This window comes from Solanum lycopersicum, chromosome 4 (genome assembly GCF_036512215.1).
Source record: "Solanum lycopersicum chromosome 4, SLM_r2.1".
Taxonomy (NCBI): Eukaryota; Viridiplantae; Streptophyta; class Magnoliopsida; order Solanales; family Solanaceae; genus Solanum; species Solanum lycopersicum.
The window spans coordinates 66940716-66954666 of record NC_090803.1 but is presented as its reverse complement, the minus strand read 5'-3'; the positions used below and the strand labels follow the sequence as shown (position 1 = coordinate 66954666).

General features: G+C 28.5%; 2 protein-coding genes across 2 annotated transcripts; both read right to left on the bottom strand.

Annotated features, from left to right (window-relative positions):
- Positions 1 to 204: 204 nt before the first annotated feature.
- On the bottom strand, positions 205 to 3801 carry DEF (floral homeotic protein DEFICIENS). The gene is given in 7 exon segments (NM_001247148.2): positions 205 to 629; positions 1404 to 1448; positions 1590 to 1631; positions 2507 to 2606; positions 2722 to 2783; positions 3297 to 3363; positions 3451 to 3801. Coding segments are annotated over 7 exon segments (687 nt in total). The 5' UTR covers positions 3639 to 3801; the 3' UTR covers positions 205 to 446.
- Positions 3802 to 9007: 5206 nt separating this feature from the next.
- Positions 9008 to 11521, bottom strand: LOC101246923 (S-type anion channel SLAH4-like). The gene is made up of 2 exons (XM_004238566.5): positions 10509 to 11521; positions 9008 to 9574 (listed from the first exon to the last, which is right to left on the bottom strand). Exons 1-2 carry the CDS (start codon positions 11421 to 11423, stop codon positions 9293 to 9295), a joined length of 1197 nt encoding a protein of 398 aa, XP_004238614.2. The 5' UTR covers positions 11424 to 11521; the 3' UTR covers positions 9008 to 9292.
- Between the last annotated feature and the right edge of the window lie 2430 nt (positions 11522 to 13951).

Genomic DNA, 13951 nt, shown 5'->3' with positions numbered 1-13951 from the left:
AATAATAATAACTAAGGACTAATTTCATTTTATACAAAACTTTAAACCATATACATACAAGACATAATGTAGACATTGTATCATGACAAACATACCAACATGAAGGGGAAAAAACATAATTTCAACTAATAAATATTGCTGATATAAAATTCATTTTACGAAACTAAAAGTTAAAACATTTCCATACTTCCAGATGATCTTTATATATATAAGATAGTACTAAAACATTACATTAAACATTAGAAGATACACAACACTTCAATCCAAATACAATAGAGTTTTGACATCCTTATAGTTTTTCTTTTTTTAGGTTTTAACACACTGGATTAAGCAAAAGTAGGAGAATAGTCTAAACAGTCAGTACTCTCATGCATGTCTAGTGAACAAACATTGCATGTGATTATTTAGAAAATATGACAATATTACAATAAGGTGAAAGTTACTACTCAACCTAGAGCAAAAGTAGTAATATCAGAGCCACCTCCACTGTGAAGATGATTATGATAATTGTTGTTTGGTTGAAGGCGTAAGTCTAATATACGAGGCCCTCCAGTTGGAAATCCAAGCATGGAATTGTAGTCTCCATCATGCTCAACTAATCCACCATATGGATCCTCTTGTCTTGCATCCTACGCCAGTCAAAATCAATCATCAGTATCATGTATTGTTGGGGCAGAGAAAGAGGGAAGGAAACGGGATTTTAATGAATATTTTTTGTCGATTAATCATATTGTATATATAAGGTTAAAAGTCTTTTAGCTATGTATAATAGAGGTTAAAATTTTCCTTTGTGAAAATCCTTCATTTGCCACACAATATGTATCTTGCACAAATGAGTTGAGAATAGTTGATCATTATGTATTGAATTTTTTTAAAACTCAGAGGTATCAAAATTTTAAGGTCGGAGATGAAGATGTTTACCATCCGTAAAACTCCATCTTGTCCTAGTAACGTTATCATAAAATTCACTATACAAGTATAAATACTTGATTTTGCACCAAGTAAATCAAATGCCTTATGGTAGAATCTCATGTGTGCCTTTTAGTAATTGTGTGGATAGATCACAAACCATTGGCAAGAATACTATTCCCAACTATATCATCTACTTAATTCTATCTTGCTCGAACTTTTTAAAAAGTTGACAGATATGTCCCAGATCCTCCTCAAGTAGTGCATTTTTGTAGAATAAAAAACGAGTGCAATAGCATTTTGAATAACCCGAGCAAAACAGCAATTCTTTCTAGATTTAGAGAACAATATAAATCCTAGACAAATGCTTTTGCTTCTAACTACTACTTCTATCAAGCAATATTGCAAAATAGGGTTGTGGATGATTGAAAAAACAAACTTAATTTCTATGCTATGCAAAAAAAAAAAAAGTATTAACAAGCTCAAGCACTTACAAATTCAAGTAGGAGATTTCTATTTATTTCTTCCACATTCCTAACCTGCAATCAACCAAAATATGAATTCTTCTTTTTTTTAGTATTCAAGTGTGTGATCATTTCATCTAAAAACTTAACTTAAAGAGATAACACACTTTTTATTAGTTAATTATATTTCGAACATATAGAAATATGACATCTTACCTTTTTCCTGTAAGTTTCAATCTGATTGCCAATCACCTTAAACTGTTCTTTCACAAATAAAATAAAGTTAGGCATTACTTAAAGAAAATGACCAACTTTATGGAAGGCAAGCAAATAAAAAATGAACACATTTGATTACTCTTTTCTATACATTTAGTTTTATGTAAAAAGAGGTAATTATATTAATAAGCAATATGCATCATACAAAATACTCATGAATCTACACGATAAACGGATAGTAATAAGTAATATGAATCACAATTAGTGATGAAGAATCCAATCTCTAGATCTGCATCCATTCGATCGGCCTTTAGATGTATTAGCTCAAGTTCTTGAATAATAGGTGTTTGGTAATGAGAAGAAGCTGAGTTTCTTAGGACTATGAAGTAAAAGTCCAAGGTAGAAAGAAAACATTGTCATTTTATATATATATATACTATTTTATTCTAAAATAATTATTAAATTTCACTTCTGAATTTCGATTGAATTTAGTATATCTTAAAATATTGAATAGTTTGACTCTCCATAAAACGTCCTAACAAAGTATTTTGAGAGCTTGTTCACGCCATCATTTTAGATCATATTGTATCTCTTATCTTTTTTAGTTATTTTGATCAAGATTCAACTAAAATTCGTCCTCGTGAGCTTGTTCACATCATCATTCTCATGTTCGTCTAAATGAAAAGGATTGTCGAGGGTCAATTGAAGGAGAAAACATCTTTACCCATAAAGGTAAGAATAAGACTGCAACATATTAATTACCTTCTTAGATTTCACTTGACAACTATAAAGTGATAAAGGTAAGAATAAGACTGCAACATATTAATTACCTTCTTAGATTTCACTTGACAACTATAAAGTGATTCGATTACGATTATTTCAATTTTAGAAATTTTAGTCTAATAATTGGAATTAACCTTTCTTTCACGAATAAGCTTCAGAGAATTGTCCACATTTTCCATGAGTTCTTCCAACTGTTCATAGTTCAGATCATTTAGGCTTTCTCCCATCCTCTGTCTGCCCATAAATTATAATATCAATAAATAACAATATAATATAATTTTATTTTATTAAGATTTTTTATCAATAAATTAAAAAGTCATAGATTCTTGTTAAAGATCTAGATATCTACCTGATCTCTTTTCGTAGATTCCTATTAACATCCTTTAGCTTCCTTAGCTGCTCTTGCATTTTCTGCTCATTTTTAACAAATAATAAATCGTAAAAATACCTCAAAAATATATGTAATCAAGAAAATAAAACAATTTTTCTAGTAATTGAACTTTTAAATGAGACGCACATACAGTTCAACATCATATCAAAAAAGTGATTTAGATGATCAATTGAACACTCAAAATTATATAGAAAATAATGTAATATGTACATCTTAAAAATTGTTTTTCATAGATCTATATAAAATCTTGATTAAATGAAGTTCCTGACTTCGCTATTGTATAAAAACATGGGGATCGATCGAGATCTTAGATAATTCATATCTCAGCCGTTATTTTAAGAATCTTTACATAAAAAAGAATCAAATTTAACCGTAAAGGACATGTTGAAAATATAACCAAATAAATAGAAAGTGTGATCGATTCTAAAAACAAATATAAAAAGCACTTTTTAAGATGAATTTGTTACACAATTTAACCAAAAAAAAGGGGAAAGTTAAAGATCTTAGAAGGAAGAAATCAAAGACATTAAAACCTCATAGTGAGTAGTCCAAATATCAACTCCAATAGTCTTCTGGTACAGATCGAACAATTGTTTGGTCCTAAACAAAACATAAACAACATCAAAATAATTAAAACAAACACAAAAATTTTGAAAATAATAATAATAATAAAATTTGTTTTCTTACGTGATTGAGGGACTTATAAACTCATGAAGTTTTCCAGTACTAGAAATCATAACAATTGAAACTTTAGCATCACAGAGAACAGTAAGTTCATTAGCCTTCTTGAATAGCCCATTTCTTCTCTTTGAATAAGTCACTTGTCTATTTGTTTGGTTTTCTATTTTCTTGATCTGGATCTTACCACGAGCCATAACCTTTTTCTTTTTCTTTTTGAGATCTTGAATACTCAAACCCTAGAAGGCCAAGTTAACTTTTTATTGTGCAATTTTTTTTTATTTTTTTTATGTTTTTTGTTATTTTGATTTGTGATAAGATATTGGAGGAGGAGAAGAGTCTTAGAAAGATGGAGTTACTAAAAATGGAAAGGGATGCCAAAACAATGAAAGGTGATTGCAGAATTTGATAAAAGTAATTTAAGAATCAATCAATTGTCACTTGTTGTAGTTGTCCCTACCATCACAACGTCTCAGTTATCAGTCACTTGTCACCCAACAGCATTTATATTCGAGAGAAGTACTGATAACACCTCTGATCGTGAGTTATTAGTTTTCTTTCTAAATTATTGACAATTACGAAAATATTGTTAAAAAGGCCCATTTACACTTTATTAAAAAGGATTAGGAGTTAGAAGAACGGTTATGAAAATTATGTCGAAGCTTTGATTTTCTTATATTTCTCATCTCCCTTCTACAGAATTGTATCTCATCACTTTCTAGTTACTTCTTTCTTTGTTAATCTCTTATTAATTAGTGGTGTCATCACTTTGTTGTGTGTAATCTAAGTTGTAACTTGTATTCAGTAATTAATATATATAACAATACTTCTATTGGAATCAAGTTTGTTTCAAATAGTCTCTAATTAACTAATTCAATTTGAATATACATTTGATTTGTCACATGGCGTAGTAAATAGTCTTAATACTTTGGTAAAAGTGTATCTCTTAATAGAAAGTCCAGGAAAGTATTGAAACACTCATTAACTTGACGAGAATTAAGAATGTATTTCAATCATAGTTCGTGACAAAACTCATAATAATCTATGTCAAATTGAAAGATGTTTTTAATACTTCCCTTTATATTTTTAGTCAAGGGTGAGTTAAAATGTATGGTTATCCTATTTTAAAACTTAATTAAAACATGCTAAGAGGAATTGGTATAATTTATTTTCTTATTATGTGAATTATTATATCGATAAATAAGTCTGATCATATATAGATCTAATGCTAGTTTAAGAGGCGAAAATTGTTTAAGTCATATTAAAGAGACTACACATTCTTTAAAAGACAGATCGATGTGGGACTCTTTCACATTGTGGGTCCCTTTTTTACCTAAAAAAGGGAACCAACTTCTTGCCATTACACTAAGCTAGATTTAAGTATCTTTTACACCAATTTTTGCAAATGAAAGATTTGTTCAATAAATTTTGCTTAAGATTCTGTATAGCTAGTATATATAATTAGTAGAGCATTACATGAAGGAAATGCAAATAAGGGACCATTGTGTTAAACAAGTGATTGCGGTCTCTTCTTTTATATATAATATGTATTAAGTTATACCAACAGATAATATGGCATATGCTCTAAGTTTAGGGCAACTACCTACCCTAAAACTACTTTTGATTTTATGCGAATATTATTTGATGCTTTCATCTATTTTGTGATCTTCAAATCTATCAATTCAATCCTATACATCAATAATATATTCAGCATAATCTCATAATGGAGTTCAAAGAGGCCTAAAGGGTGTGGTTTGTAGCGAACTTTTTTGTTAAGCTAATTTACTTTCTTATATGTGTGGGCGTTTAGTCGGTACGTAGATAGTCATCTCTTTAACCCTCGTTTTGAAAGAATAAAAGTTTTATCCTTTGTGTTGTATGTTGAGGTAAGGTCAAGCCCCTCTCATTTACTTATTCTCATGATATATAATACTCGTACTAACTAGGGGAATTTTTATTTTATTTTATTTTTAAAAATAATTATAGATAAGGCAAATCGATGTGCATGTATTTCATGAAAAGGGATACAAGAGCGGAGTTACAATATTAGGTACAAGTTTAGATCAAACGAATCCAATGACTTTTGCTTAATTAGACCTTTCAATTGGTAATTCAATAAACAAAACGAGCTACAATAAATTCAATAGTCAACTTAAATGGTATTAGGTACAAGCCTGATTAGACAAATTCAATAGCTTTTTCTTAGACTTTTAAATTAGTAATTCAGTAACTAAAACAAATCGAACTAATTCCATAGTAAATTCAGAACTCACAAACTTCAAAATATTGCTCAATAGAGTAAACCTCGAACTAATACTAAATATAGACATTGAGAAAACTAATCCTAGAATAGAATTATTCGAATGACAAACAAATTACTAAATACATATATAGACATTTCATAAAACTAACCAGAATATAAGTGATTTGGCAAAATGTCAGGACTATGAATACATTGCAATAACGAGTATATATCTAAAAGGGACAAACAAAGAACCAATGGTTTAACATTAAACCCTAAAAAGTGATACTAAACTTTAGCCTAGGAAAAAAAAAAGAATACTAAAAGCCTACAACTTTGTGATTACTTGCACGGCTATATGACAAGGAATCTTGAAATATTAACGTTGTTCATCCTCGTTACTCCTTTCATGTATGGGTCATTCGCACAAATATCGATGGTCTTTAATTTTTATCTTTTAAATTTGATGGTATTTTGTTTATCTTTTCATATATTAAGCAAAAAATAATATGTAGCTAAAGATTTCTTTGATGTCGAAATAACCAAAAAAAAATTGATTTCTATGAGCTTATATTTTCGTACCATACTTACTATAGTCTATAACCACACAAGTTATGTTGCTTAATTTATATACATAGCTTATGTTGATCAAGGCATAATTCATTCGGTTCAAAAACCATATTAGTTCTTACAAAATTAATGTTACGTAAAAGTTCAGTTTCAAAATGCACAAGTCATATGGTAAAAGGCATAGTTTGATCTACAAAATTTATTTCGTGTGAGACAAAAGTTCTCTTAACTTATTTAAAATCTAATGCATGAATTAGATTTTACACGACCTATGTCATACTACTTAATTTCTACGAAACTTATGTCAAAAAAGACAAAAAAAATTCTAAACTTATTATTTGTAATATATGTTGACATTATTGTGGGCTTACTCACTTAATACAAACTGGACTAGAAAAGCCCATCATTAGTTGAGCCCATTTTTGGAAAGCCACCCCAACTTGCTAGGCACATTTTTGCTTCTAATTATTAAGAAAATAAAAATAAAACTATTTTAATAAAATTTTCAATGGGTTCATTTTCACAAAAAAAATATTCCATTTATATACCTTATATCACTTAGTTTTTTTTTCTTCTTATGTTAAAAATACTTCATACAATAATTTAACACATTGTACATGGTTTTGTACTTGTTAGTTGTTATATATTTTCATCAAGTGAATTTCGACTTTGAGTATCAGAATACACAAACAAAATTGATTCTATTGCACCTTAAGTATATGAAAATATGCTCACATTTAATATTTATCTCAAGTCAATAAACGTATATTCTATGCTCGTACAATGTTCGATCGCTTCTCAAGTCTCATGGCCTGGATTTTTTAAAAAAGGATTCCATATATCATTATACAGTCATACTCTATTCACGTTGTCGTGCTTATTAATTAACTGCTAATACGAATTTAATTATGAGATCTAGTTTGTTCTAAGTCAGAATTTTAAATGCTATTTAGATACCTCGATTGAATTGAATTTTTCAGAGAATTTGATATTAAATATTTATGATCAGTTGGTTAGTCAGCAATATGAGAAATTGACAGCTTGGCAGCTATAAATGTCCTGTAGAATATAATATTTAAGTAAAATTGTGATTATATATATATATATATATATATATATATATATATATATATATATATATATATATATATATATATATATATATATATATATATATATTCTCACTCATCACGACAATTAAATAAGAAGGGCATAGCTTGATCTAATATTTATGTGTCAATATTAAATGAACACCTTAAATTTTACTTACAAGTCAAAATAAGGAATTAAAGTGAGAAAGTAATAGTAGTAATTACTATCAACTAAATAATTTAAAGCTTATGTCCAAACCACCCTAACCTACTAATCTCTCTTAATTGACGTACAGTAAAACCTCTATAAATTAATACTCGATAAATTAATAATCTCTTTAGAATAATATTTTTTTTGGTGTCGACTTGGGCCAGGGAAAAAAATTCACCAATTTCAATAAGATAATAAGATAATATATTTTTAGAAGATTTTTATATAAATATATGGTCCAATTAATATCGTAAATTAATAATTCTTTAAAGTACAAATATATTTGAAGACAATTTAGTGAAATATGATTCTATTTTGTTCTGTTTTTTTTTAAAAAATTAAATATATTTAAAGCTCATCTCTAACTTTTCTTATTACATTCACGAGCTTGGGTGTTGTCTTTTCGAACTGTATCATAAAATTGTGAAAAATTATAAATGTGATAAGTGTTTCCTTACGCGTCATTGGTTCCAAAGGTATAATATCATCTTCAACTGCGTTTACAACATTGTTTTTTCCGATGGTATCCACAATTTCTTCTAAGTTCTGGACCTCTGAATATTAATCACTTTCACCTGGATAATTCAAACAGGTAGTACATAATTGATAGCATCCAAACATTGATCTTAGTTTGTTAGATTAGTTTGTCCACTTATAGCCTTCTAATTCCTACAATAAAATCTGCTTGATAATACATCTTAAAAGCTCTTATTATCACAGTATCACAAGGTTGAAATTAGTAAGATTTAACGATTTTGATGTATTCGTTGTACTTTATGTATAATATTTCTTTTAATGTGAAATCAATAAGTATGATATATAAATTAATATGATACAATGATTTTGATATAATCAATATTAATCTTCATCAAATCTCAAACCATTCTTTAAATTAATAAATATTAATTAATTAAATAATACCTCTATAAAATAATAAAATTTCATGGTCCCATCAATATTAATTTATAGAGATTTTACTGTATAAGATATTAACGATGGGAGAAACTTCACTTGTCATTATCATATAGTTTTTATATTTGCCAATTGATGATTACGCCCAATTCACTACTAGAAAATAAATAATCAGCGACGGAAACAATATTTTATAGTTAAAGAATAAAAATTTCATATCAATCTCGTTTAGCTATTATAAGTAGCAACGAATTTAAAGAAAATTCAATTATCGTAGAAATTATCGAAAGTTATATATTTATTCTGATCTTCCCATATCTGATGAAGATCATAAATGTGTACTACGTACGTAGAGTGTATATATATAGTTCATCAAACTTAGGCATCTAATTAGCTGTCTATATATAACAAAAAAAAAATGATTTGTCATTTATCTATAGACAAAAAGTTGGTCACTTAAACATGGGCATATTTGAAACGTCGTCATATATGTGACAAAGAATATGATAAAAAAAAAAAACCCAAATAAAAAAAAAAAAAATATATATATATATAAAGTTCTACTTTATTAAATTCATATAAATTAAGTAATACAGATAGAACCCAAAGAGTAAAGACTAGTTATGGCAAGTAGACGATATTTCCAATACAATAACATATATTAATTAATACTTTAGGAACGATAATGACTTGTAGCTACCAGCCCTAAGCACTTAATTAATTACAATTACAATAATTAATTAATACATAGGGCAGACTCATGCGCTAGCTGGAGACTACTAAACTCAATCATAGTCGATAGCAAAAGCGAAAAAACACACTTATTTAATATTCTGAATGCGTCTCTGATAAACACGAATGCTTGAGAGAAGGATCATCGTCACGTAAGAGGATTTTCGAGTAAAGAGCAGTGGAGAGCAATAAAGCAATGATGACCAAAACTGAGAGAGATGATAGAGTTAGCATTATGGTGTGTGGAACTTTTCCTTTAACCTCTTTTGCATATCTTGTAGATGCCAATGCTAATAGTGTTACTGGATATGAATATGCCCACCATGCCACATTGAATTTTCTCATTGATTTCTTGAAAAGACTTGGCCTGCATACCTAAAAAGTTAAAAAAAAAAAAAAAAAACTATAATTAATCACGATTGTTCAAAAGCAAATTCAAGATTTGGGAACATCAACGTTATACCAATAAGTTAGTTTATAATATAAGTTTTCAATACATTATGTAACTTGAATTTTATAGCACATTACAAGATTTGAAACAGATTATTGAATTTGACTGAACCCTAATGTTATCTTTTACATTTGACTCTGTTTATCTTGATCTTTATCACGCTCAAAATATCTCTCAAAATAATATTTCACAAATATATTATACATATAAAAAAATGTAGGTGCTATAATTTTAATATTTTTGACTACCTAAAAAGATTTGATCAATCTTAGATTTTCTTGGGATAGTGGATCTAGTAGACTGACAAATGAGAGTCGTCTTGATCACGGCATGTACGGCTCGTACAAGAAAACACGAATAGTTTAAATAGCAAGCTAATATTTAATAACATTAATATTTTTAATATACAAAAAGACAAAAACAATGAAATTAGAAACATAAATAACAAGTTGTGATCCTAAAAAGAAAACGATATTATAATTATATTCTTAATACAAACACATACGTAGAATTGAAGATAAAGTTGTTGTAAAGTCAATTTCATCTAATTGCACATGCAATGAAGTGGAAATTCAACTTAGGATTGAAAAGAAAAACAATAATAATAATAATAATACATAAATTAAAGCTAATTTACAAAACTTTTGCGAGTCGAAGACTCTTTTAATTTTGGATTCAACTCATATACCCTATAAAGAATTTCATATTATTGATGTAATATAATTTGTTATAGCAGTTTATCTGATTTATAGTTCAAATAATAGATTTCAATATAATCTAACATGTTATATATAATATCGAATAATATATTTTGAAATTTTTTATAGAAAAATAATTTTTTTTTAAATGTAACATTACCAGTGACGTAAAGAGAAACAACGAGAGATAGAAGAACATTTTCGAAGCCGTATCAAAGGTTCCGGTTATTGATGCCCAAGCCAAGCTAGCCATACTCGGAGCAGCCGAGAACAAGAAGAAAACGGGCCGTAACATAGCCGGTAGCCGGTCACTTCCCGATAGCCGCTGATACAACGTAACAAAAAGGACCAAATAATGAACCATGCCTAGTGAAAACAAGCAAACGGAAACCTCTTGCCAGCCCATTTTAGCCGCGGCTCGAGCCCCGACTAAGTTCCCAATGACCGATAAATGGCTCGTAGGGTTAGCCACGGCTGTTAAGAACCTTTTCCCCTTAGTGAACCATTGTCCATAAATTTTCACATCCAAAATTAAAACCGGAACAGCAAAAACCCACCAAAGAGCTTTGTAAACAGCGTGTTTTGGAGCTATAATAAAAGGGTAGGATTCGAGTAAAATAAGCCAAGAAATCCAAGGGGCAAAAAGGTAATTTACACCAACATGGTGTAGAAACTCCCTTTTGACTAAATTAAATCGAAAGACGCATTTCAAGAGGTAGAGTAAAGAAAGTAGAACTAAAATCAATAAAGCAAACGACCATAAGAAAATTAAAATAGGACGATAGATTATTTGAGGGACGCGATGTAAGAATTTTGTTTCGTTATTATTTGGATCGAGAAGTGTTTTCCATAACAAAGTTTCCCAACACAAAGATAGGCTTATTCTAAAATAGCCTGCATGAATCCTCGTTAGCATTGAAAATACTAAGAATCGTAGACTATGATTTTCTGATGAACTGAGAGGGGAATCATCGATAGCAATATCAATATCTGGTATAGTATTTTGGTTTTCGGACTCATGAGTATTAGGTGTGACGATTATTTCATCTAATATTGGGGTGATTCTCATCAACATATTTGAAGGAATTAATGGAGTTTAATGTATCTAGTTAGAGATTAATATAGGAGAGAGATTGATAATAGGACAAATTAAGTAGGATTAAAGAAAGTGAAAATTGGGTTAGCTAGATGCTAATGGGGACAAATGAATTAATTAAAAAGAGTACCAAATCAAATTTTCCTTCTAATTAGCTGGAGGTACATGCAGGCAGGTACAAATTAAGTTTATAGTTTATTTGAATGGTAAGATTTCTGAGTTTGATATCTACACCAATGGTAAAATAATCATAGAAAATAAGAAATTAACGAGAGAAAAAAGTTGCAGCTAAACAACAAAATCTCAAACTATTTAGTGACATATTCATGATGATCTAATTTTTTTTACTAATAGCGCGAATTAGCTAGAAATTATCAACACACACAGTAGCTGATTTCATATTTTCTAATAAAGTATATACTACGTTGTATGATTATTGAATAGGATCAAAGTTATATATACTGACAGAATAATATATCTTAAATATAAAGTTATACGTGTAGAAATAAATATTCCACTTTGTGGTTGATGAATATACATGTACATATCGTTAAATGTGTGGTTTAATTAAAGGAAAAGTTATTGAAATACACGTCATATATTTCCCTTATTTTCAATATTCCCTTCTATTTCTAAAACCCCCTCTAAACTCCCTTATTTCTCTCCTAATGTATTTAATGTATCCAAGCAAATATTTAATGTATCTGAGCTACCTATCATATATTTCGATTTATTTTATAATGTATTCGAGGCAACAGATTATGTATCCGATTTATATTAATAATGTATCCAAAAACTCTTTAATGTATCCGGAAGGTACAAATTTTAAGAAATTATTGTAATTAGAAAAAAATTAGGAATGATATATAATCTACTCTTTACACTATGTGATTTATGTATATTATACATTAATGAAAGGAACAATTGTATCGTATTTATCATTTTTATACATTTGAATATTTATATGAAGCAAAAAATTACTACTATTTAGATTGTTGAAAATGAAGTTTAGGACCCAAAAAAAAAGTCGGCCCATTGGACAAATATTTGGGTCCAATTCCAATTGGACTAACAGAACGAGAGGACGCAGCCCAAATATCAACTAGCCTTTTGTAACAAATTAAGTGACTCCCTATATTATTTATATTTTTGAAGTTTAAATTTATATAATAAAGTACAAAAAGTGTATATTTTACATTTGAAGGGGAAAAAAGGTGAAAGCTCTATGTTTTATTTTACTGAGAAGGGAAAGAAAAGTTGATTTTATGATATAGTCTTTTTATTTAAGAAAGTCGAAAAATTAAAAAGTGAAAATTCAATATAATTGTCTAACACCCCGTTGGCCCTTTGATAAAAATGGTTCTTGTCATTCTAACTTAGGGTAGGCATGAGGTACTAATTTTACCAAATTGTTCATTTCTTTATGACTTTATATTATTCGGATCAGCTTTCTCATATCTTGGCTAAATTTATATAAACATATTAGGATAATATCACAAGTGAAATTTGAGAAAGAGGATGTATACACAGTCTTATTCTTATCATGTGAAGGTAGAAACATTATGTTTGCTAAATATTCGAATCAAGCAGAGCATATGAAAATAAGTATGGTAAGTAACGAAAAAATCATATTGAAAACAATGAAGAAAATAACAGTTACACGTCAAAAAATATAATAACCGAAACAAATAAACATAATGTAATATTTAAATAAAGGGATATGATAGTAAGACAATAATAATAACAATACTATCCAGGGTCATGTTTAGTGAGTTATGTTTTGTCTAATCACCTCTCCTGAAGCTTATGCGGTCTACCTTTCCTTACCTCTACTGTAGTCTACAGCAAGCCTCACTTCTTATCACATCGGATCCTGTGCATCTTTTCTTTATATTTCTAAATTATCTCAGTTTGCCTTACTCATCTTATTCATGAAAATCACTTCAATCTTGTGCTGGACAACTTCATTCATGATCCTATCACGCTTGGAATATTGACACGCTCATTTAAACATTCTCATATTTGTTACTTTAATCTTTTGGACATGCAAATTTTTAATCGGCTAACACTCTACCCTATTTAATATAGTTGACCTAACCTCTACTTTATAATACCTTCTTCAAGGCTTGATAACACATTTTTATTACACAAAAGACAATATGTACATTTTTACTTCATCCAACCCGCTCCAATCCAATACGTAACCATGATCAATCTTCTCATTTCTTTAGATTATTAAAATCCCAAATACTCAAAACTTCCTTTCTCAAAAATGAATTATGTTTCAATTTAATCAATTCATACTCAATAATCACAATTAAAATTAAAAAAAAAACACATTCTGAATCATGATTAAATAATTATAATATATATTCTTTATTAATCAATTTGGTGTAAATCGTAAATTTTTTTCTTGTAAATGTTAATCACCTAATCTTACACTCAAAATATTATAAAATGAAGCTAGTTTTCCCTTCTATAAAACAAATAAAAAAGTAATTTAAATT

Bases quoted from the DNA above. Each gene is read 5' to 3' on its own strand.
- LOC101246923 (XM_004238566.5), bottom strand. From the start codon at position 11,423: ATGTTGATGAGAATCACCCCAATATTAGATGAAATAATCGTCACACCT. The intron at 9,575-10,508 runs GTAATGTTACAT...TTAACTTTTTAG, and splicing joins TGTTTCTCTTTACGTCACTG to GTATGCAGGCCAAGTCTTTT.